Source organism: Mastomys coucha, unplaced genomic scaffold (assembly GCF_008632895.1).
Source record: "Mastomys coucha isolate ucsf_1 unplaced genomic scaffold, UCSF_Mcou_1 pScaffold21, whole genome shotgun sequence".
Lineage (NCBI taxonomy): Eukaryota > Metazoa > Chordata > Mammalia > Rodentia > Muridae > Mastomys > Mastomys coucha.
Window position 1 is genome coordinate 47,358,146 of NW_022196904.1, and position 23,450 is coordinate 47,381,595.

The 23,450-nt window shown below is 39.4% G+C and overlaps 1 protein-coding gene across 1 annotated transcript in view; it reads right to left on the reverse strand.

Annotated features, from left to right (window-relative positions):
- Gabrg3 (gamma-aminobutyric acid type A receptor gamma3 subunit) overlaps nucleotides 1-23,450 on the reverse strand; it is a 644,969-nt gene that overhangs the window by 258,109 nt on the left and 363,410 nt on the right. Inside the window, exons 4-5 of the mRNA XM_031386826.1 lie at nucleotides 9,856-10,076; nucleotides 8,271-8,353 (exon numbers count right to left, since the gene is read on the reverse strand). Of these exons, the coding sequence (XP_031242686.1) occupies nucleotides 8,271-8,353; nucleotides 9,856-10,076 (304 nt within the window). The remainder of the gene's footprint in view (nucleotides 1-8,270; nucleotides 8,354-9,855; nucleotides 10,077-23,450) is intronic.

Below are 23,450 nucleotides of genomic sequence, written 5' to 3' on the forward strand. Positions count from 1 at the left end.
TGCTACATGTCACCTTGCTGGTCATCCTGGCATTGTTCTTGACTTCTATTAAAATGGATTTTCAGTACTGACCAGACAGTGTCCAACTCAAGAGCACAAACCACGGTGTAATTGCCAGTGAGGCCGGAACACTGTGGTGCCCAAAGCCCACTGGCTCAGATGGCACCTTATGAATAAGAACCCAAGGGACAACTGCCCACCCTGCTTTTTTAAGGAAGCCAGAACTACACAGAGGGAGAAGCTCCAAGAAAGATAATTTGATAATTTATTTAAAACAACAACAGTAATAACAAATGGCCACACTGCTTTGATGGAAACTTGGTCTCTTTCTCCGAGGAGAGATGGGATGGCTCCTTATGAAGACCCAGGGATCTGAAGATCCTTGCCTTCTCTAGTCTCCTTTTTATCTCAAGAAGAAACATAGGAGTAGTGGTGACCACCACTGCATGGTTGTCCTTTCATGTTCATTGCTGAAGGAGGCATGGCGAGAGTTAGAGTAGAGATGATAGAGCATATTCTAGAAAGCCCTAGATGAGATTATTGGCCTTGGCATTGGCTCATCTTATCTCGTACATGCCCTGACAGAAAGGATGGCATAAGAAAGTAAATTGTGGACTTAGGGAAGCAGGAGCTGAGCTCACAGTGATTCTCCACTGCATATGAGCTCCATGAGATGGTAGCAGGTTCACTTTCTGTCCATAAGCTCAGCTTTTGCATCTGTTAGGGGGTGCATCAGGCTATTTACTTGCATATTGTCAGGAAATGCATGTGGAGAAATAAGGACTGGTGTTTCTCTCTGGTGACTGAGTGGCACTATTCCAGGATCAGATCAGCCTGTCAGGAGAGGAGGACATAATCAAAGAGTTTGCTTCAAGGCAGCAGCCAGGCCACACATGCTAACTTTGAGATTTACTAACAATTAGTTCTCGCTCCAGTTAATTACTTTGAAAACTTTGAAAGCCAGCCAACTTTCTTAGGCATCTGCGACATCATTGCACTAGCAGTGGTATTTTCCTAATGATTTCTCTGACTTGAACACTGTTATGACTCAGATATCAAGCATAAAACATTAGTATATATTTTAAATTTTTTCAAAAAAAAAGCTTACTAGAGCAGAGCTGCGCCCTGTGATATGTATGCTTACCTTATAGGTGAATTTCATTTAGATTTCATGATTCTCCCCTGATAATACCAACGGTTGTGACCATCATCATCAGGGGCCTTTTTAACAGTATGCTCTTCTATTGCCTTTAAACCTCAGCACTGTGCTTGGCCAAAGGGAATGTACCGGTATAACCTCATGTCTCCAGGAAGAAAATGTCAGCCACCAGGGTAATTTGTAAGAAGGAAATGACTAATGATTATGATTTTGTGTGGGACAATTGGTTTCTAGAACTTTGTAAAGGCACTTGGTTACACATAAATGGAAACTGAGGGCTTTGTTTCTAAGAGTGTTGATTTCATTATTAGGTCCTCTGACACTCTTCTAGTTCCATCTTTAATTTAGAGGAAGTTTCACTGTATTTTAGAAAATACATTATAAACAGAAAATCCAGAAAAAAAGCAGCAGTGTAGCTGAAGATTCCCATTTTTACTTTACAACATTTCTTGTTAAAATTTTGGATAAAGTAAAAGGAACAAGGAATAAAGGACAAAACCTATAAAGAATTAGAAAGGCAAAACCATGTTTCCCATCTGTGATTCAACCTCTCACATCCTTTCCTTTTCCATCACATTAATTAAATTATTTCTGGAAAAGCACATATACAGACAGAGCAAGGGCCCTGATACAAACAGCCAGTGATCAGCAGGCATTCGGGATGGCTTCCTCTCCAGTGGCTTAAGGTCCTTTAGGCACATGGACTGAATTCTTCTGTCCCTTAGTGTCCACTCTCTTCAAGCCTCTCAGTAAACAGGAAACCCTATATTGCCCAAGTGTCTGTTTTTAAAGCTTTTCAATGGCCACTAAAACTCTAAAAACAAGTACTATTAACTGTAAAAAACAAACAAACAAAACCAAGAAGGAGGAGGAGGAGGAGGAGAAGGAGAAGGAGAAGGAGAAGGAGAAGAGGAAGAGGAAGAGGAAGTAAAAGAAGAAGAAGAAGAAGAAGAAGAAGAAGAAGAAGAAGAAGAAGAAGAAGAAGAAGAAGAAGAAGAAGAAGAAGAAGAAGAAGAAGAAGAAGAAGAAGAAGAAGAAGAAGAAGAAGAAGAAGAAGAAGAAGGGGACCTACCCAAGTTTACCCAAGCCTGTTATAGTCCCAGATGCCAGGCATGGAGCTGTAGGGTTTGATGTTTTTCCTGCTGTATTATAATCTAGCTTTTGCCTGATGTTTCCTTATTATGTCTCCTTCTTTCATTTAGGCCTACAAATATTTACTTTGTGACATCATGTATTGGAAGTATGTGACTTTTTTCTTTTATCAGAGCTCATGGTTATATTTCTGTGAGTTGCAAAAGAGACTTTGGACATTCAAACACTATTGGAAGTGGTAAGGACTTTGGCAAAATAGTTTTAATCTTAATTCTTTCAATTTTTGAAGTTAGTGCTTTGAAGTTACATATTTTGAAATTAATTCTATCATTTACCTGTTCCCTTTCTTCTACTCAGCCCTCCCATATATCCATCCTTACTCTTTCAAATTCCTAGACCCTTTTTCATTAATTATTGTTAAATATATATTTGTACATGTATATATATATCCATACACATATATACACATATATTCCTATATATGTAAATACAACTTGCTCTGCATATTGTTACTTGTATGTTTTCAGGGCTGACCACTTAGTATTGGATAACCAATTGGCACACTTTTCTCTGAGGAAGACCATTTTTCCCTTTCTCTGCAGTCCTTCCTCCTAGTTCTTTGTGTAGGCTTGAGGCCTCTTGAGCTTTCTGCATGCACAATGGCATGTCTGTTGTGTCATCTTTGTTCAGCTCATATTGAGGCAGTCACATTAATGAAACACTAATAGGTGTAGTTCCTAGCATTCCTAGCAGATGCAATCTTACAATAATATTCTCTCATAGGTGGAATTGGTTAACAATGAAGAGCAACTACCTCACAGTTGTAATATTTAGTTGGTCACAGTCCCGACTACTCCCTGATGTCTCCTGGAGGCTAACATTGAATGCCAACTGAAAGTTGCTACTTTCCAGCATGTGTATCTCCTTCTTGAAGTACATTTAGGAGGAAAACAAAATATATGTAATAATCAGACAACTTTGATAAATGTGAGATTATCTGTTATGGAGAAGAAAATTTATTTCCAGCTAACAACAGGTTAACATATTTCCTTCCCTTAGAGAAATTTCTGATATCAATAGAGCAGTGTACCTGGGATGACTAACCAGATGCCATTTCCCCCAGGCACATAGCTGCCCTATTGAATGAGATTTCAGATGGATGACACACAGCCATCTCTTTTTTTCTGGAGGCTGACCTTTCACTATCTTGATTGTGTCCTTTGAGGTGTGACAGTTTTTAACACAGTGGGACTCGCTTTGTCTATTTTTTCCTTTGTTATTTGTACTTCTGGCTCCCCAGCTAAGCCACCATCAGCTAACCCACAGTCACAAGACCCACACTTGTTATCTTCCAAAGGGTGCTTAGCTTGACTTTAGAGTGCAGCTTCAGTCTATGGCACATACATATGCCAGCATCTCAATAGTGTTGGTAGAAAAGGCCATTCTTCCCTACTGAATTATGGTGGTACCCTTGTCAAACATGAATTAACCATCAATGTGCTTTCTAAATTTCAGGACGCTCACTTCCATTCTTTGATTTGTACATGGATTTCCTACAATATCAGTGCTCTGACTTGGTTATTGTAGCCCGTGAATATGTTTGAAATCATATGCATTAGGCCATATAAATTTGTTGTTCAACAAAGAATATTTTGGTCTTTTTGGCATTTTTGTAGTTTTCTTCAAGATTTTAGGACTAACTTGCCAATGTTGAGGTCAAAATATATCTGGGGTTTTTATATGGATTGGACTGGGCATCATCATCCCAATAAAATTAAAGATTTCTATTCAATTACAGGATGCCTTCCCATGTATTCAGCATGTTTTTCTTCAGATCCACTCAACTATTCTATCTTGTCTTCTATTTCCCAGCCACTTTAAGCAGACTTAGGACCACACATGAGCAGGCTTTGAGGATTTGCATTCAGCTTAAATTATGTAGTAGTACAATCAGTGCTGTTGCACAAATCAATAACTGGCTTATTTTGATTGCTGAGTAGTCCAGCTTAAGTCAGTCCAGTCTAAGAGTAACTTTCTCATCAGCTCATGAACTGACAGTCATGAGGGATCAGTTACAGCTGGACAAGATGGTATACACCTGTAGCGCCAGTACTGAGAAGCTGAGGAAGACTAGAATTCAAGGCAGACTTGGGGTACACAGAGGATCTGTCTCCAGGCAAGAAAAGCAATACTGTTCTGAATATCCCTAGATAGGTCTTCATGAATTTCCATAGATAGGTCTTTGTGAATATCCATAGGTAGGTCTTTATGAATATCCATATGTAGGTCTTCATGATTACACGATTAAACACTTTGTTTCTCAGGGGTCAATGTCTAACTATGCACTATCTAGTTCTCCTAATATAGTTCTAGTTTTGAAAGAAACTTCTAAATTGCTTTCTATAATCCACCAGTTTACATTCCCATCAACAGAATGTCTAGTGTCTTCTATCTTCTTACCACTGCTCTGTATTTTAGCCGTTCTAATCATTTGAAGTGATAGTTCTTCCTGATTTTAACTTACATTTACTAACCGTCAATGATTTGAAACTTCTTTATGTACTTATTTTCCCATTGTATATCACCTTTGATCAAATGACTTTTTGTAACATTTGTTTTATTTTTAAATTTTAATGAAAATACACAGAGGACTGATGTGATGAATCGGTGAACAAAGGAATTCATGTAAAGAAAGGGTAGACCTGACTCTATACACTTGTTGTTGCTTCCCTCTATACTCATAACACTCAGACACACAGACACACAGACACACACACACACACACACACACACACACAGTCCAATATTTCTTATGATGATTAGACAAATTTTTTGTATGTTAGGACACTAAGAAAGCAATATCCAATTTTAAAATGCTTTTCAGTATATCTGGGTGTTCCCCAGGCTGCTGCATCCACATCGTTCTCTCTGGTAACTCTGGGCAATAGCAGCATCCAAAGCAACTAACTTACCCTATGATCCCTAAGGGTGCAAAATGGGCACTGGAGTGCCATATTTCTGAGCTATGGTGCTCAGTATGTTAGTGCAATCAATGTATCAGTGAGTTAGGTGTCTTTAAGCTAATAATACATACATCTGGGCATTTTTTTCAATTGTAAGTTGAAGAGCACCCATACATTGTAGTTGTGACACATCAGCTCTACCAGCATGTCAAAAGCTATACAACTTCTGGAAATTAAACCACTGAAGAAATAATGGTCATGTATTCTGATCAATAACCAAGCAAGGAAGAAGACTTTTCTCACAATGCTGATATTTAACCAAGAGAAAACCAATAAGGAAATAAACTATTTTCAAATAAGTGTTAGGAAAGAATTAAAACAGTAATGTCTACATATTTGGTTTAACTTAATTATTTTTCTACAAAGAGATTATAGGGGTTGTAGTGACATCTCAGTGGTTAAGAGTGAATACTGCTCAGAAGGCTCAAGTTCAATGTCTAGGACCTGCCAGATGTAGCTCACAACTACCTATAACTTCAGCTTTAGGGGGACATGATAGCCTCTGACTTCCATCATGGGTTCTTTGATGGTTTACAGATGAACATGTAACTAGAATACTTGCACATTGTTTTAAAAATGTTTTAAACATTTAATATATAATAATATATTATATGTATATATATGTATATATCCCTCTATATGTCTCTTAGTTACTCAAACTTTACATTCACTGTAACCATCCTCCACAATTGTTGTATACTAGACACATAATTAATTGCATCTTGTCTCACAAATTATGAGACTGATTCCAGGTGTTTTATTCTAATTTTCAACTAGTGTCAGAAGGGAGATAGATTGGTAGACAGACAGACAGACAGATGGATAGAGAGACAGACTGACAGATAGATTCTTTTTACAGACTAAAATTATTTTACTTCTATAAGCTGTTTTCTCTCTGGAAATAGAACAAATGTTATGCATAGATAATCCTGTTCTGAAATGGAAGCCTTAAATGATTTTGTAAAATAGTTAACCAGGTTTTAAAAGCAAGAGGGTGTAAGAAAAACTGATAGAGGAAGAAGCAGGAATATTAATGGGATGCCCAAGCTAGAGAACCTGGGCCCTGCCATCTGTGCTGGCTTCCTCAGGGAGCCTGAGGATTCTACCCAGGCAAGGAACAAGACCAGGACCAAGGTCAGGCCCTGGCAGAAGATCGGATTCCAGAGGCAAAAGCTTTTAGCTAGAGGTCTCTTGAAGGACTCTCTAAAAGGAGACTCCTATTCTTCCTTACTTGAGAAGGAATGCAAGAGTAAAAGTGCTTTTCTAACTTAGGAATGTATACTGTGGAGCCTGAAATTTCAAAATTGTATAGACTGACGTTCACACCATATGTGTAACCTATCTTCTCAGGCTTAAACTTTCAAGTGATAGAAAAACGATGTACTAATTAATGTGCCAACATGTATGACTTACAACGACATCCTGCTGAGTAAAAGAGGCCAGACACTCAACTTGGAAATTCTGGACCAGTCACCTAAATGTGTAATGATCCAAACCAGATCAATGATTACCATTGACTAGCAGATGGGAATCACTTACAAAGATGTGAAGACGGGTGCAAGTATAATTCAGTTCAATGCTTGCTTAGAAAGCATAAGGCCTCAGTAAAATCATGAAGAAATTCTTAGAAGAGTTCTTACAAAACAGTAATTCAAATTAGCAAATGACTCAGCAACTAATTGTACAAATGTGTCTCACAGAGATGAATATTTTGGAAAATTTTCAAAATAGAAGCCATTAAAAACTTGGTGAAGAAATACAAAATTGAGTAGGAGATTAGTTAGAAAAGCCTTGTAGTATAAAATAACAACTTAACTTACATGCTTAATAAATGTGTTTACAGCATGGAGACTTACTGAAAAGAACAGTAGAAGCAGCTAGCCAGTGGTAAATATGGCCTATACAGATCACTCAGAATCACGCTATGTGTCTACAGATGACCAAACAACTCACAACATTGCAGGAGAGTTGGCCATTCTCTGATGCTTAAATACAGAGAACAAGTTCCTAAAGGGATCTCTGTGTAAGTTTACCATATCAGAGACATGCACATTCAAGTGCTGGGCACTAGCCATTTCTGCCATCAACAAACACAGCTAGTTATTAACTGATCTTTACATGAAATTATTTTTTATTAATGAAGTCTAGGAAGTCAGTGAAATTCCCTGCTGCATCTTGGATTTCTCTGAACTTAAAACCAATTTTAAAGTGTGTCTGTCCCCTGATTCCAAGACTGTCTGACTGAGACACTATTAGATTTGCCAGGGATGCTTCATATTTAGTTTTAAAGAAAGGCAATATGTTTTTAAAAAACGTTTGTGAGTCATGTATATGTATATAAGTACTTGTAATTACTACATTAAAAATAAACCACCATAAATTTAATAGGTGCATTTCCATATTGACCTTTACTTAAAAGCTTCCTAAGTTAGCAAATGCATCTGATATTTGATATTTCCTTGTGGATGTGCTCATGCACTTAGTGTTAGGAATCATCTAAATCAATCACCATCTGTTCCAGGAGAAATACAAGTACATTCAAAACAAAGATCTAACCTTCTTCATTAAGAACAAAACCTTTAAATATTAAACCTAAAAAAAAATGTGACAAATGATTCTAGAACATAGGCATAATTCATTCGTATTGGTCTCCTCATGGAATGAACCTATGTATAGCCTCTGAAATCTATCAGTGTCATCATCAGTAACAGTATCAAAGTATCAAAGTATCAAAACAGTATCTTTCCTTAATCAAAGTTACAAAAACCCCCACATACACTAAATGGAAAACCAAACAAAATGTTATTTTGCAATGTTCTGTGTAATGAAGTCTAGAGTAAAACCATCCTGATGGCCAAAGATGCATCTGTTATGGTTTTCTCTGGTTGTTTAGTAACAGTGCCACCAACAATAGGGCTATACATTGAAAACCAGACCCAGCCCAGCCAGATCTAGCCCCCAAACCCCATCCCAGTGCAGATCCCCTGTGTACTCACAGCTAGAGAAGGTTAAGGGGCAGGCATGTGCATCCATGGGGAAGTTATGCAGTTGCAGCTGGCACTCTGCATTGATGGTGAGCCTGTAAAGGAGACCAGAATCATTTGAGATCAGCAACCTAGCCCAGGCCTCCAAGGTAGGTGAGCTATCACACAGCAGGCTTGGAGGACAGTAATGCCAGGACAGTGTTGTCCCATGCCAGGACACAGTGTTGCTCTCAATTTGCTTCACTCAGTAGGGTCCTCTGGTTGCTTTCTTACTGTGATATTGTTTTGTTTTTAACTGTCGATAGTAGAAGAAATTCTAGTAAAACTCCAACAGTGCCTAGAAACAGAAACCAAGTCACAGTAGAGAGAAAACAGTGGCTGTTGTTATCTAAGCCACTGGTTCAATTTGTTCTAATAAAATCCTTCCACTTGAAACTAGTATGTTGGTCCACGCAGGCATTAAGCCAAATCTATCTATTTCTATGACATTTCATTCTTAGGCACCTCTCTCCATTCCCCCAGGCAGGTGGCAGCTGTACTATATGAACACATTTTACGTTCCCTGTGTGTCAACATTCTTATAATCTAGGACAAGCCAGGCTCAATACTGCTTTTCTCAGGATCAACTTCTTTTCTGAGTCTCCTTCCTAGCCCTTTATGATTGATGAGAAGCCCGTGACAAATTTTGTCTTTCTCAGCCCATTTCATCACCAAACTTCCCTGCTGTGGCTCTTTATTGTTCTTTCTGTTGGTCCCTGTTTGGAAATTTACTTCCCTTAGATTTTGATATTGCCTTCACATTTTGATGTCAGTATGGGTCTACTGGTGCTATGGAAACTTTAGTGTTAGGAATCACAATTTCTCCTCTGTGCCATGATGTCTCATAATTAAAATCTCTATAATGAATACGGAATGGAGGAGAACTTTAGAAGCTAGAAAGAAGGCCTAAGGGAGCTTGTGAAAAGCAGTACATGCCAAAGGAAGCTGATCTCCCTTAACCTATTGTCAATCTGAAAGGTCTTTCAGCCTTGGAAAAGAGACAGGCAGATACATAGGAACCTGAGACTTGTAACAGGGTAAGTGCACTGATCACCTTTGTCCTGGTCCTTAATCCTTTTGCCTTCTTTTTAGGAAGCAGACCATTCCTATTCCTGTGCGGTTCTGAGTTCTAAGGAGAGATCTTTTTAAAGTCCCTCTTCCCTTAGCTCCTATGACCTAACTTGCAGAAGAGTCCTGTTTGTCTAGATAAAGGAATTTATTTCTTTTGAAGTCAAGGTCCCAGGAAGTCCAAATAGACATTGGAAAAGGAGTAGGAGACAGCAATCTAGAGAGAACATCCGCACAGCAGGGATTTCCTATCTTGGGTTTTACCTTAGTCCTTTGTGTTCCATGAAAGGATTTTGTATCACTGAGCCTAGGAAGATGAATATTTGAGACAGAAAGGTTCCTTGTTTTTCATAAGTCCAGCCTTGAGTGCATCTATTCTCCTTTGTTTGTGTTTCCTGGGTTGTTGGTATAGCAGCAGGAAATATTATCTAGATTTCATTAATAGGCAGTTTAAAAAAAAAAAAAACAAGAGAGCTATATGACATTTTACCTTAATGTGTAAAGGATTTTCCCATCATTCCAGATTCTGAGGAGCTGGTTGGGTGTGGTGATCCAGTGAGCCTCTGCTGTTTTAGAGTTTCGGAAGATGGTGTCTGGGATCCATATCAAGCCCACCATGTTGCTGTTTAGAGTAAGTATTTTCATTGTGCTGTTGAATCGAAGGCGACTGTCTGTCCAGGTTTGAGCAAAAAATATATCAATTTGGTACTCCTGAAATAGAGAAAAGATACTTTCCCTTAATCTATAGTAAATCTGAAAAGCCTTTCAGCCTGGGAAAGGAGATAGACAGGTGCTTAGGAACCTGAAACAGGAGATGTTAACAGGGTAAGTGAATTGATGACCCTTGTTCAGCTCCTAAATCTTTTCCTCCTGTAGGAAGGCATCCCTTTTACAAGGGCTTCTGAGTTATAAGGAGAGTGAATTTTAATATGTTTGCTGTCTTTGTCAAAAGTTAAGTTTTCCTCCATGTTCTCACTCCCTCACTTCTTCCTTTGAAACTGATACACCATTTGCTTAATATATTCACATCCACCAAAAACTAATTCATATCATCAGCAAAGTGTTTGATGAAATCCTTGATGCATTCTTTTATCAAACTTAAGTTGCAATAAGAATACAGCCTGGTGGTGGTTGAAGAGGGAGCAGCAGACACTTGAGGGCATGATGCAGCGTCTATGCAAATCTAAACTGTGACAAGGAGTATGATAACTCAGAGTCAATGTACTAAATAATGTCCCCTTCCTAAATGTGTAAAGAATAAATGAAAGGATGAAATGAAGACCTGAATGCTGAGCAGAGAGAAGGGGTAATTTATTACTACTAGCTCATAAACAACACATTATTCAACAATCTTCCCAAATAACATACCTGGAACACGAAGGAAAAAGAAGAGGAAGAGGAGAAGGAGGAGGAAAGAAGAGGAAAAGGAAGAGGAAGAAGAGGACAAAAAGAAGAGGAGGAAAGAAGAGGAAGAGGAGGAAGGCGAGAACAAGAAAAGGAGGAGGAGGAAGAGGAGGGAAGGAGGAGGAGAAGCAAGAAATAAAGCACATAAAGTTGTAGTGAAAAGCCACAGAAGGCTTGTTTGTGGTGGGGGTGGTTAGGGTCATACTGGCAAAGACCCATTGTTGGAGATGTTATATCAGGGTTTAGAGGCCCAATATGACTTCGCTGTGATGATCAGTGTGTTGGGACAAGACTGAAAGCACTACAGAACACCAGGTACGTCTCTAACTGCTCTGTCTCAGAGGATGCTTTCCAACCACACTGTGAAGAGTCACCACAGGTCTGGGAAAAGGTGAGTTTAGAGGTTGATCTCAAAAGCTTGATATCTTTCACAGTTTCCATTATGTATTAGATATTATAATTTTGGTGCTTTTACAGAGCATGAAATTAGTAGCTTTTGGTTCACCAGGTAATTTTCCTTTTGATTAAGCTTCCAGGTAAAGAAGGCCTCTAGTTCACTTAGTGTTTTGTTAACTAATGTTTCCTTACCACTGCTTTATTACATTGGCCTTGTAGCCCTCAGAGAAGCAGCACTTACAAGCATGAAAAGCCATGGTCATCTGAGAGCTTGTTTTCCAGTAAAATAAGACAGATCTTAAGTAATATACATATATATATATATATATATATATATATATGTGTGTGTGTGTGTGTGTGTGTGTGTGTGTGTGTGTTTTAGGGAATACAAGGGGAGGGGAGGGGCAAAAGAGAGAGAGAGAGAGAGAGAGAGACAGACAGACAGACAGACAGACAGAGACAGAAAGAGAGACAAAGAGAAAGATATTCTGCCAATAACCAGATTTGGCAGCTGATGGGGTGGTCAGTGCTTAAAGCCACTGATGGGTAGATGGTCCAGATACTAATGTGGGCTGCTACCCATAGCAGCTAGTGATATAAGAAATTACTCAGCAGACTTTTCTCTGAGGGAGTAAAGCTTAATTTACTGAATTGGTACTCCTGTGGCAGTGAAAAACTGAATGGATTTAAATCTTTGAGGCTGGTGAGAAATAAAAGAGAAAAAAATTCATACATACACATACACACTGAGTGGATGAGCAAAAGGCAGACTTCAATAACTTCTTACATACAAATTCATGCTTATATGCATATATACATACATCCATGCATATATACATACATATATGCATACATGTATACATACCTGTAAACAGACCTATAGTCAGACATATACACATACACACATTGAATGATTAGAGCAAAGCTCTATCAAGAAGGCTGTAAGCATTTCACACATATACATATGTGCATATACAGATATGCACATATACACACATACCTAGTGGGTGAATAGAACAAAGTTCTAGCAACCAGGCTCCAAGCATTTCATACATACACGTACACGCATATAAACACACAGGTGTTTATACATACATACACATAGTTGATATGTGGAAGGAACAATGTTCCAACAACTTTATTCTTTCTCTCATGGCTTAAATATCCTAGCAAAATATTACAAACCGTATAAAATTAAAATGTGATTATGTTTTAGTTTTCTTATAGTAAATGATTATGAAAAAACAGTATGTTCCCCAATACCTTTACAAGAAATAACATTATGTAGTACAGGTAAGGAAAACAAATTATTCCCAAGAAACTACATTCATTTGTAGCTAAGCAACTTGTTATAGATTGACAAAGTGTAAGCAAGAAAGACAGTCTTCACATCCAGTTTCTCTTACTGGCAGCAGTCGATCACAACTAAAGGAATAGTTATTTTATTATCTAACTTTGAAAGGTATCTTATAAGAATCTTAAAAGAATCACAAATCTAAACTTTTATATACAAATCAGTCATGTCTACTTTAAATCCTCATAATGCATATCTACTCAACAGCAATTCTCATTAAATCATATCAGGAAGCTGAGGGCAAACACAGGTATAAGAAAGCAGTCATCACCAGTCCAGCCTTAGTGAGAGTCATATCAGTCAGTGCTGTCATTTTTCTTGTTCCCTGACCATAAAATGTCCCTAGCTTAACTATTACGTGTATGCCTTTCTGAACTTCAAATTCTTCCCTAAGATTGTCTGCATCAGTACCAGTAGCAAAAACATCTTGACCTAGCTTCACTAACAATTTTATTTTTCCAAATGCTTTCTAAGGGTGATGGTCATAGATGACAATCTTACATCTCTAAGTTCTTTCTTAGGGTGGTGAATGAATCATTTATCTGCTCCAAAAGCAATGTTTGAAAGAGATCAAGCATTATTATTGTGAGTGCCAGAGATACTTCCCAGTGAATGGCTAGAAGCCCCCCTTAGTGTTCTCAAACAACTCTTAAATCAAGAGGGAGGTGAGCAAGCAAAGCAGAACTTCATAACGGCATGAAATTCTCAAGATACGTAGATCTTGGGCTATTCCTCAATTGAGGTGCACCCATCATGGCTGTGCTAACCAGTGGGCCACATTCCATGAGTTTTAAAGCCATTCGCCATTCCTCCTGCATGATCTTTGGCAATATTCTGTTCAGAGAAAACCAAAAGCTTTTATATATTCACCAAATTTTCATGTTTTAAATTTTTTCTTTTGAGAGTCAAGTGTATGGAGCATAATTAGGATTAGATGAAGTCTTGAAGGGAGAGGCCCCATCATGGCATTCATGACTTTTCAAGAAGTTGGGCTGGTTAAATGGCTCAGCAGGAAAAGTTCTTGCTGTGCAAGCCTGAAGATTTAAGATCAGTCTCAAGGAACCCATAGTAAAAGGAGAAACTGCACTTCTGAAAATTTTCTTTTTACTTCCACAGGTACACGGTGGCCTGTGAGGGCCCACATTCATACACAAAAAGAGAGAAAGATGGAGATAGAAAATGGGTAGTGGGGGAAAGAGGGAAAGAGGGAGATGAAGGAAGAAGGGTAGGGGATATAACAATAAAAATTTTAAATTATACATATGAATATATGCACATACATATCTTGGTCAAGCCACATAATTGGTAATTAAGATAACAGAGACAGAAGGTAGCAGGCTCTGCTTCACCATGTGGTGTCTGCCTTCTCTGTACTTTATCAAAACTCAATGGTAAGACACCATGCACTTGGATTTCCAGCTTCCAGAAATATGGCCTGAATGAACTTCTATTGCCTATACACAATACATTTTGTATTATGTCTGTTTAGAAACATGCAACAGGACAGAGCACTGTATGGGCCTTCCTTCAGGAAAAGGAGAGTTAAGAGCAGAAAAGCCGAATTTTATGTGTTTGTGCAGCCTTGGGGGAAAAAGTTGATCAGGAAACTTATCAGGAAGATTCAGTTCAATGTGATCTAACAATCTATCAGAGGCTTTGTGATATCTCAGCAAACAGAAGGTCACTTGAAAATGTGTCTGAGTCTCCCATACATCTTCTAAGCATACTCTTATGGACTAATGTTTGGTGCCTTCAAAATGCATGTGTGTTGATCCAGAAGTACACAAGGCAGAATATGAGATGGAAGTAACTGAATAAGTGTGTGTGTGTGTTATTCTCTTTCATATATTCTCTCATGTCCTGAATGATACAAAAACAAGGTTCAAAAAATTAGACTAAAAAATTGGATTGTTACATATAGAATTATTCAAATAAATCCACTTATCACCCAGCACCAAACTCAACTCCAAATGTATCAAAGACCTCAGAATAAGGTCAGATTCACTGAATCTGATGAAGGACAGAGTGGGGAATAGTCTGAAGCTCATTGGCACAGGAAAAGAATTTCTGAACAGAAGACCAATAACACAGAGTCTAAAAATAGCAATTAATAAATGGGGCCTCACCTGGTATGGTGGCACATGCCATTAATCCAGGCACTTGAAAGGCAAAGGCAGGTGAATCTCTGACTTCAAAACCAACTTGGTCTACAAAACAAGTTCTAGAACACAAAGAATCCCAGTCTCATAAACCAAATCAAACAAAACTAACCAAGCAAGCAAACCAAGCAAGCAAACAAAAGGACTCACATAAGTGGGACCTCATGAAACTGAAAATCTACATGGTAAAAAACATTGTCATTCTGACAAAGTGGCAGGCTGGCTATGGAATGGAAAATGGTTTTTTTTTTTTGCTAACTAGACATCTTGTACAGGGTTAATATCCAAAGTATATAAAGAACTAAACAACTTGACATCAAGAAAAAAAAAATAACCCAACTTAAACTTGGGTACAGATTTAATTAGAGAAATCTTAAAACAGGAAACTCAAAAGACTGAGCAGTACTTAAATGTTCAACATCCTTAGTCATCAGGGGACTGCAAATCAAAACTACTCTGAGATTTTTCATATTGGTCAGAAGCACGAAGATCAATAAAACAAATGACTGTAGCTTATTCAGGAGAAGATGTGGGTCAAGGAAAGCACTCATCCATTGTTGGTAGGAGTGCAAATGTGTTCTGTCACTATGGAAATCAGTGTTCCTTAGGAAGTTGGGAATCAATTTATTTCAAGATCCATCTGTAACACTCTTGGGTATATACGAAAAGGATGCTTCATCCTATTACAGAGACACTGGAGACACTTGCTAAAATCATATTCATTGATTCTGTATTCATAATAGCCTAAAATTAGAAACAACCTAGATGTCTGTCAGTGGATGAATAGACAAAAAAATGTGGTGCATTTATACAACTGAATACTACTCAACAGTTTAAAAATAAAGTCATGAAATTCATAAGTAAATGAATGAAGCTAGGAAAAATATTCGGAGTGAGGTAACTTGACACAGATAGACAAATATGGCATATATTCATATATATTCTGATGCTAACAAGTCATTGATAAGCAAACTATAATTCATATAACCACAGAGGTTATGTATAGGATATGGGACTAAGATGGAAAGATGGATCTCCTTAAGAGGAAAAATAGAATCATTAGTTCACAAACTTTTTAGTGCTTTGACCCCTTAATACATTTCCTCATGTTATAGTGACCTCAAACCATAAAGTTATTTTTGTTGCTACTTCATAACAACAATTTAACCAACTTTATACCATGTAAATATCTGTTTTCCATTGGTCTTAGCTGGCCCCTGTGAAAGGATTATTTGACTCATAAAGGAGTCATGACCCACAGGTTGAGAACCATTTGAATAGTTAGTTATGGATGGATTGGGGATGGTCTGAAATGGAAAGATCAAATGTGGAAAAGGAGGGAACACAGACTTGAGGAAGGGAATATGTGGAAATATAGCTAAAACTATGGGCCATGTCAGTGGTCATATGCAAATCTAATACAGTAGAAGCTTTCTAAAATATATACATATAAAAAAGCAAACTAGGAATGAAGTATCCACATTTTGGTCTTCCTTCTTCTTGAGTTTCTTGTGGTTTGTGGATTGTACTTTGTGTATTCCAATCTTCTGGGCTAAATCAAATAGTGCATACCATGTGTGTTCTTTTGTGATTGGGTTGCCTCACTCAGAATGATATTCTCCAGATCATTTCATTTTCCTGAGAATTTCATAAATTCATTGTTTTTAATAGCTGAGTAGTACTCCATTGTATAGATGTACCACAATTTCTGTATCTATTCCTCTGTTGAGGGACATCTGGGTTGTTTCTAGTTTCTGGCTATTATAAATAAGGCTGCTACTCATGGAAGGAGTTGCAGACACTAACTATGGAGCAGAGACTGAAGGAAGGACAATCCAGCCTGAGATAGCTGTCTCCTGAGAGGCTCTGACAGTACCCAACAAATACAGAAGTAGAGGCTCACAACCATCCATTGAACTGAGTGCAGGGTCACCAATGAAGGAGCTAGAGAAAGGTCCCAAGGAGCTGAAGGGTTTGCAGACCCTTAGGACGAATAACAATATGAACTAACTAGTAACCTCAGAGCTCCCAGCGACTAAACCACCTACCAAAGAGTACACATGGTGGGACTAATGGCTCCAGCAGCATATATATAGTAGAGGATGCTCGAGTTGGTCATCAATGGGAGGAGAGGCCCTTGGCCCTGTGAAGGTTTTGTGCCCCAGTGTAGGGGAATGCCAGGGCCAGTAAGTAGGAAAGGATGGGGTGGCAAGTAGGGGGAGGGGGGAGGGAACAGGGATTTGTTCTTGTTGTTATTTTTTGTTTGTTTTTGTTTTTGTTTTTGTTTTGGAGGGGAAACTGGGAAAGGAAATATCGTATGACATGTAAATAAAGAAAATATCTAATAAAAAAATAGAAAGAGAAATAAAAAAAGCAACCAAATGAAATCACCAAATAACAGAGAAGACAGAGCCACAACTGGGCATTTCTCATCACTAGAAATGAAGCTTCTAATACCAGGAATGGGATAGCATCTCACTGTGTTCTCAGTCAAAGGAGTCCAATGGGAAGCCTCAAACAACCTAGACTATTGCTATGGGTTCTCTCCACAAACTGATGGTGTGGCTCTATGATTGAAGACAACACTTACGCAATTCATGGAACACATAGAAGTCGGGCTGGTGTCTACCTCAGGCCTCCATTCCTACTAATGACTGATCCTGGTAGTGAAAGGAAGAAGGTAAACACCAACCTGTCTATGAAATCCTCAATCTACATTGGTGACCTGCCTGTAAAATACACGGATACACTAGTCGCACAAATCTTGTGGGAATAGCCAACCAATATTTGAGTTGAGTTGAGTCCCACTATAGAAGATGGAACACATATCTAACACTATTTGGATGGACAAGACCCTGAGACTAGATAGGTCTTCTGCTAAAAGACCATAGGAATGAAACATCTCCTAATGACATTTTGCTACACTCATTGATTCATGCCTTGTTAATCCATCATCAGAGATGCTTTCTCCTGAAGCTTATAGTAACAAATATAGAGGCCTTCAGGAAGACATATGCAGAGAGTGAGAGACCTTATAACACATAGCCTTAAACAATATATCTCTATCAAATCCCTTTCTTCAGAGTTCAAAGAACCTTGAGGAAGAGGAGGCAGAAAGAATGCAAAATCTGGAGGGGATGGAGGACAACAAGGCATCAAGGCCTCTCTATACAACAGGGATGGTGTTCCTATGAACTGACAGAGTCCATGGCAGCATGCACAGTGTCTGCAACATAAGTGATCCTAGAGCTGAAAGGAAAAGTGGAAACAAGTTCCTACCCATAGCACAAAACTTATCTGTAGTTGTTAAATTCACCAGAGGAAAAATAATGTTCTCCAAAGGAGTCTCACTGGGAAAACAAACCATTCTTTAGGGTAGGCCCCATACTCTGCAGTAGGCGGCCAACAAGAAATAAAATTAATAGAATCATAGGAGGGTCTTTGTCTCATAAGGATGAATCAGACCAATTATTTTTATTTACTTTACAGGTCTTTGCATGTATATTATGGCTTCTGGTTTGGTCTTTTTATGGATTCCCATTTGTGTAAACATGTTTATCTCTGCACCAAGATGCATTTCTTGAGCTTTCTAAAAATTTTTCCAGTTTGTTGGTTTTGTCCTAATCCAATTTGTTTTTATTTTATTTTCTTTTATTTCAATTATTCTTCAGATGCCTATTTGGGTGGAATCAGATGGAAGGAGATGGGTGGAGGAACTGAGAAAAGTAGGGGGAGGGGAACTATAATCAGAATAGTCTATGGAAAATACATTTTTTATAAAAGAAAAACAATAAAAATTTGACTGACATGGGGCTCATGAACTTGGGGCTAAAAGCTAGGAGCTTGGTGACAAGGATGGGTTAAGCACATCTGTGATAAGGTAGAATGAATGTCTAATGAGCCACTAACTCTTTGAGCAGAGGTAGGAAAGGTTAATTAACACATATTGAGTGCTAAGGCTGTGCTTAGAAACTTATCATGGGAAAAGAATTACCCCAGAACAGAAGCAGGGGACTGGAAAGCACTTTTAAAAGAGAAAAGAAAAAGCTATCCCAGCATCAGGCTTGGTAGACAGTAGGAACAAGACTCACCCCATCAGGACAGAATCATCTAGCTCTGAGCATCCACAGCCTGATCATCAGTTAAGTAGAGATAGCACATCCTCCTCTGAACCCCTTCGGGTGGCTCAGTGGCTTTCTGCAACATCTCAAGGAAAGGAGATTTAAATGAAGTGTGGTTTCTCTACTGAGAAATGTCACATCCATGATTCCTGTGTAGTCAGCCCTTCTTACTTGAAGCTCCTCATCTAGAGATCTGACTGAGCATGGTGGAAAGAAAATATTAACCCTGTACTGAACATAAAGAGTTTTCTGTCCCTGTTCGCTAGATGATAAAGCATAGCTACCAAGGCAGCATCTGCAATGCACTGATATTATAAGTCACTCAGGCATGATTAAAAGTACATGGGAGGACTGCATAGGCTGTATGCAAGTGTGAGAGAATTTCACACTACGTACAAGTATCTGTAGACTTGGGTATGTAAAGTGGTTTTTTGCATATGGATATATACATACTCAGGGGAGGCTATGTATAATTTTCAATGAAAAAAGGGAAAATGAAGTGTACTGGTGAGGCAACATCAAGCACATACATGCCATCTCAGTGCCATATGGAAGGAGAACCTGTTACCATGGCTGGGCATGGGTAGACTTAGCTCTCCTTGTACATTCTCATCTTTTCATGGGCAGACAGCAGCCTGGAAACAATGCTTCAGATTCTGAAGGAAGATAACTTTCCACGGTCCAAATTGCATCAACCAAATGGGCTTGTGAAGAAAAAAAGATCCCAACAATGAAGTCAAGGGTGTGGGAGGAAATAATCCTCAAGAGTCCTACCCAAAGACAGAATTGTCAGGCACCCAAGAAACCTGGTGATACAGTCCCACTAGAGCCCTCCCAGAGGGGTCTCATGAGTGTGACAGTGGTTGGATCTGTCACACTCCTGTGTGTTATGCTCCTGCCATTTCTACTTTAGTGTACATACTATGAGGATGGCAAAGCTTAGGCAATTCGACTTAGCTTACAAGTCAATCAAAGTCAAGTGTGGACTTGATTTGTGCAGCACCTCTCATGCAACAAACCCTGCAGGTGTTCATCTTGTCCCCAACACAGCAAAGTGCAAGAAGAATCTCTGCTCTTTCTCCCATGGACTCCTCAACAGATGACTCAGAACACCAAATACAAAGTAAGCATTGCACTAGAATGACTGTCTCCTGAAAGGTTTCATCTAGCAGTGGATGGAGGCAGATGCAGAGACCCACAGCAAAACATCAGGCAGAACACGGGGAGTCTTGTGGAAGAGTGAGGGATAGAATTGATCAGGCCAGAGGGGTCAATGACAACACCAAAAAAAAAAAAAAAACCCTACAGAGTCACCTAACCTGGGCCTAAGTGAGTTCACAGAGACTGGGGCACCAACCATGGAGCATGCAGAGACTGGACCTAAGCCCTGTACACATTTTAGCAAATGTGCAGCTTGGTCTTTATGTGGAACCCTTAACAATAGAGTGGGGGGTGTCTCAGTCTCTTTCTTGCTGTTTGATCACCTGCCCCTATTAGGACTGCCTGGTTGGGCCTCAGTCAGAAAGTGCCTAGTCCTGCTGGGACTATATGTCCCAGGGTGTGGTGGTACCCAAGTAGGGGTTTCCCCTTCTTCTCAGTCAACAGGAGGGGAGATGTGGGAGGAGAGATTTGCAAGTGTGGGACTAGGAAGAGAAGGGGTCAGGATATAAAGTAAATAAAAATATTTTTAGGGAATAATAATAAGAAGAAAGTCAGAATAATTTTTATCCAGATGCATGTATCACAGGGATAGGTACATAGTGCCTAAAGGGGCCAAGAGGATCATTGAACAGCCAATGAGCCCTGGAGAACAGTGGGGAAGTGAAGTAGTCATCACAGTGTGGGTGGTCTACATAATACCACATTCTATTGGACTCAGCATGGTACTAAGCACACAGCAAATTCAAAAACTACCTTTTGGAATTAGATGTGGTTCTTATAAAAATGTATTTGCTCTGCAGTTGGTTGAAGATGCAGATGGAGTGGCCATAGATGCAGAGAATCAAATGAAGATATAACCTTGATTTTTGGCATGGAAGGTGCAAAGCTTTTGGTTTGCCTCTCTTGAAGAATAGAGGCACCTATTTTCTTTGATAGAAATGGAACACCCACCAGTTGGATACACAATACAGTGCTCACTGGACTGTTGCCATGCCATACAACCCTCCTCCTTCAATTAAATGGTGGACCTGACTCCACTGAAGTATGGACATAGTATCTTCACTTCTCTTAAGTTAAGATGTGAGAGTGTTAGGTATGGTGTTTTATTTGAGGGTGAGTACTTGAAGAGCTTTCTTGAACTCTCTCATGAACCCACACAAATATAAATTCTATAGACAGAAGCTAAACACAGTGTGAGCAATGTTTCCCAGATGGTTCATAAGAAAGGTAAATCCAGACTGCTTCACAGACACACGGGGTAGAAGCAGGCCCATAAGATGTGAAGTTCATAGACATGGCAGGGCTTCACTGAGCAGGTGACTTAGTGGGAATTTCTAAACATGCTGTACAGAAGCCCAAGTTGATAGTACTGGTCAAGATCACACCTAGGAGAATAGGCAACAAATTGCAAAGCATCTGTGGGTCTTTGAATGAGATTGGTCCCCCCAGGCTCATATACTTATGTGCTTAGTCCCAGTCAATGGACAGTTGGGGAAGAATTAGGAGGTGGTGTGGGTCCACATTCTGCCTTGCAGCTGGGCATGGCCAGTCGGGATGCCTGGGTGCTGGGGACTCAGACCCACTCTACCATACCAAGTTTCCCGGCAAGGTCCACTGTTCCACAACATCTTGGGGGAATAGGTGACACCTTGTTGGAAAAGGTAAGTCACTGGGGGTTTTGAAACCTTGAAGCCTACATCAGTTCCTTCCTCTCTCCTCCCTCTCTCCCCTTGCTGCCTGTGAATCAGGATATGGCTGTCAGCTTCTTCTTCAGTACCATTTGTGCTTGTCTCCATGCTTCCTGCCATGATGCTGATGAATTATCCATCTGAAACTCTAACCAAACACCCAATTAACTGTTTGATCATATAAGAGTTGATAGAACAGCGACTTAGACTACATCCCTCCACAACAGACTGGATGAAGCAAGCACGCTGCATCTATACAGATGGTGGAATCTGATGTGACCTATCGTTTGTGAATAAATGGTTCTACTGGATAAAGAACACACTCAAAATGCTCATATTTGATATGAGTAGCCAGAGGGGGCATATATAGCTACATATAACTGCTAACTCCTTTTATTTAACATTGGGTTTTTTATTTAAGGGTTGAGACAGTACTAGGAATATCTCCCCAAGGAAGGCTAGAGTCCCAGATAGGCAATCACTGTCAGCATGGTCAGTATTCATGCCAGCAGCACAGGCTAGGTTTAATGATTCTCAGAGTTGCTCTGGGAACCAGCTGCTCACATGGCAACTGCATGTGTCAGCAGAGAGGGGTAGGTCTGTGCAGTTTCTAGGCACTATCAAGGAGCAAGTGAGTTCCACTTGACTCTGTGGTAGTCCTTCCAGAAATGGTGTCCACCTTCTGCTCAAAGCTCACTGAGGATACACAGGGAGAAGAATTCCGCATTTGTTTACATGTGTTCATCTATTTGTTTACACAATAGAGTAGGAGAACTAAATTTGAAGAATTACACGAAAGTTCCTTCCTATCTCAAAGTTATTTTGAACTCTGGTAGTCTAATTAACTCCCCTTCCCCTACCTCCACTCCCAGCCATGGCAGGAATTTTGTCGTATCATAACAGACAGAGCATCAAGGTTCATACTCAGGAGGTTATTTTCTTGTTTCCTGATACCTATCCCCATAGGTACTCTATATTCAGCTCCTCTTCTTTTGACAGTTTAAAGTGAAGGTTTCAAATTGCATAGCAATGAAGGAAGTGCTGCCAAATGCTGCTTTTGGTGAATGATGTTTTCTGGACAGGGAGGGTGGTTTGTTTGTTTGTTTGTTTGTTTGTTGAGACAGAAATAGTAATAACCCTTCCATAAAAGGCCTAGGATATTAATTCTTATGCACTCACACAGACACTGACCCCTCAATTCTCCGGGGAAAAAATCTTTCTGGATATGACAGGAAAAAGTAAATACTATCTTAAGATACAACTTCACAGCATATAGAAAGGAACACGCAGCAGAAGCATCTTCTTCCAGCATGCTTACAAACAACCTGCACTGGTATCTCCTAACTAGCTCAGCCTTCGTTTCTTCCTCTGAAAAACAGGGGCACTGGCTCAGATTAAATTCCAGCTGCCCTTCAACTGTAAACATCTATACCAACCTAGACTTAGCTTGCAACGGTATAAACTGAATTCCTACTTCATGTCCCTGTGTCTTGCTTTTGTAAGTTCATGGTGGAATATCTTCATGTGGTCCATCTTCTGTTCCTTAGAGGAACTTCGGTATGTGTGAATTCTGTGTGGAATATTCATGAACTATTCTCGAAGCAGAGGCTGAGGAGGGAGGAGTGAGTCCAAACTCCACACTAGTTTGCTGTAGCAGAGAGGAGCAGCCCAGTGTCCCCTTGTGGTAAGGGCTGCTCTCCATTCTGAAGTTTTGCCAGCTAAGAGGGCGTAGGGCTGAGCAGTGCACATGTTTTATTGTGTCTACATTTGACTAACTGTTGGTGCAACACTCCCACCCACAG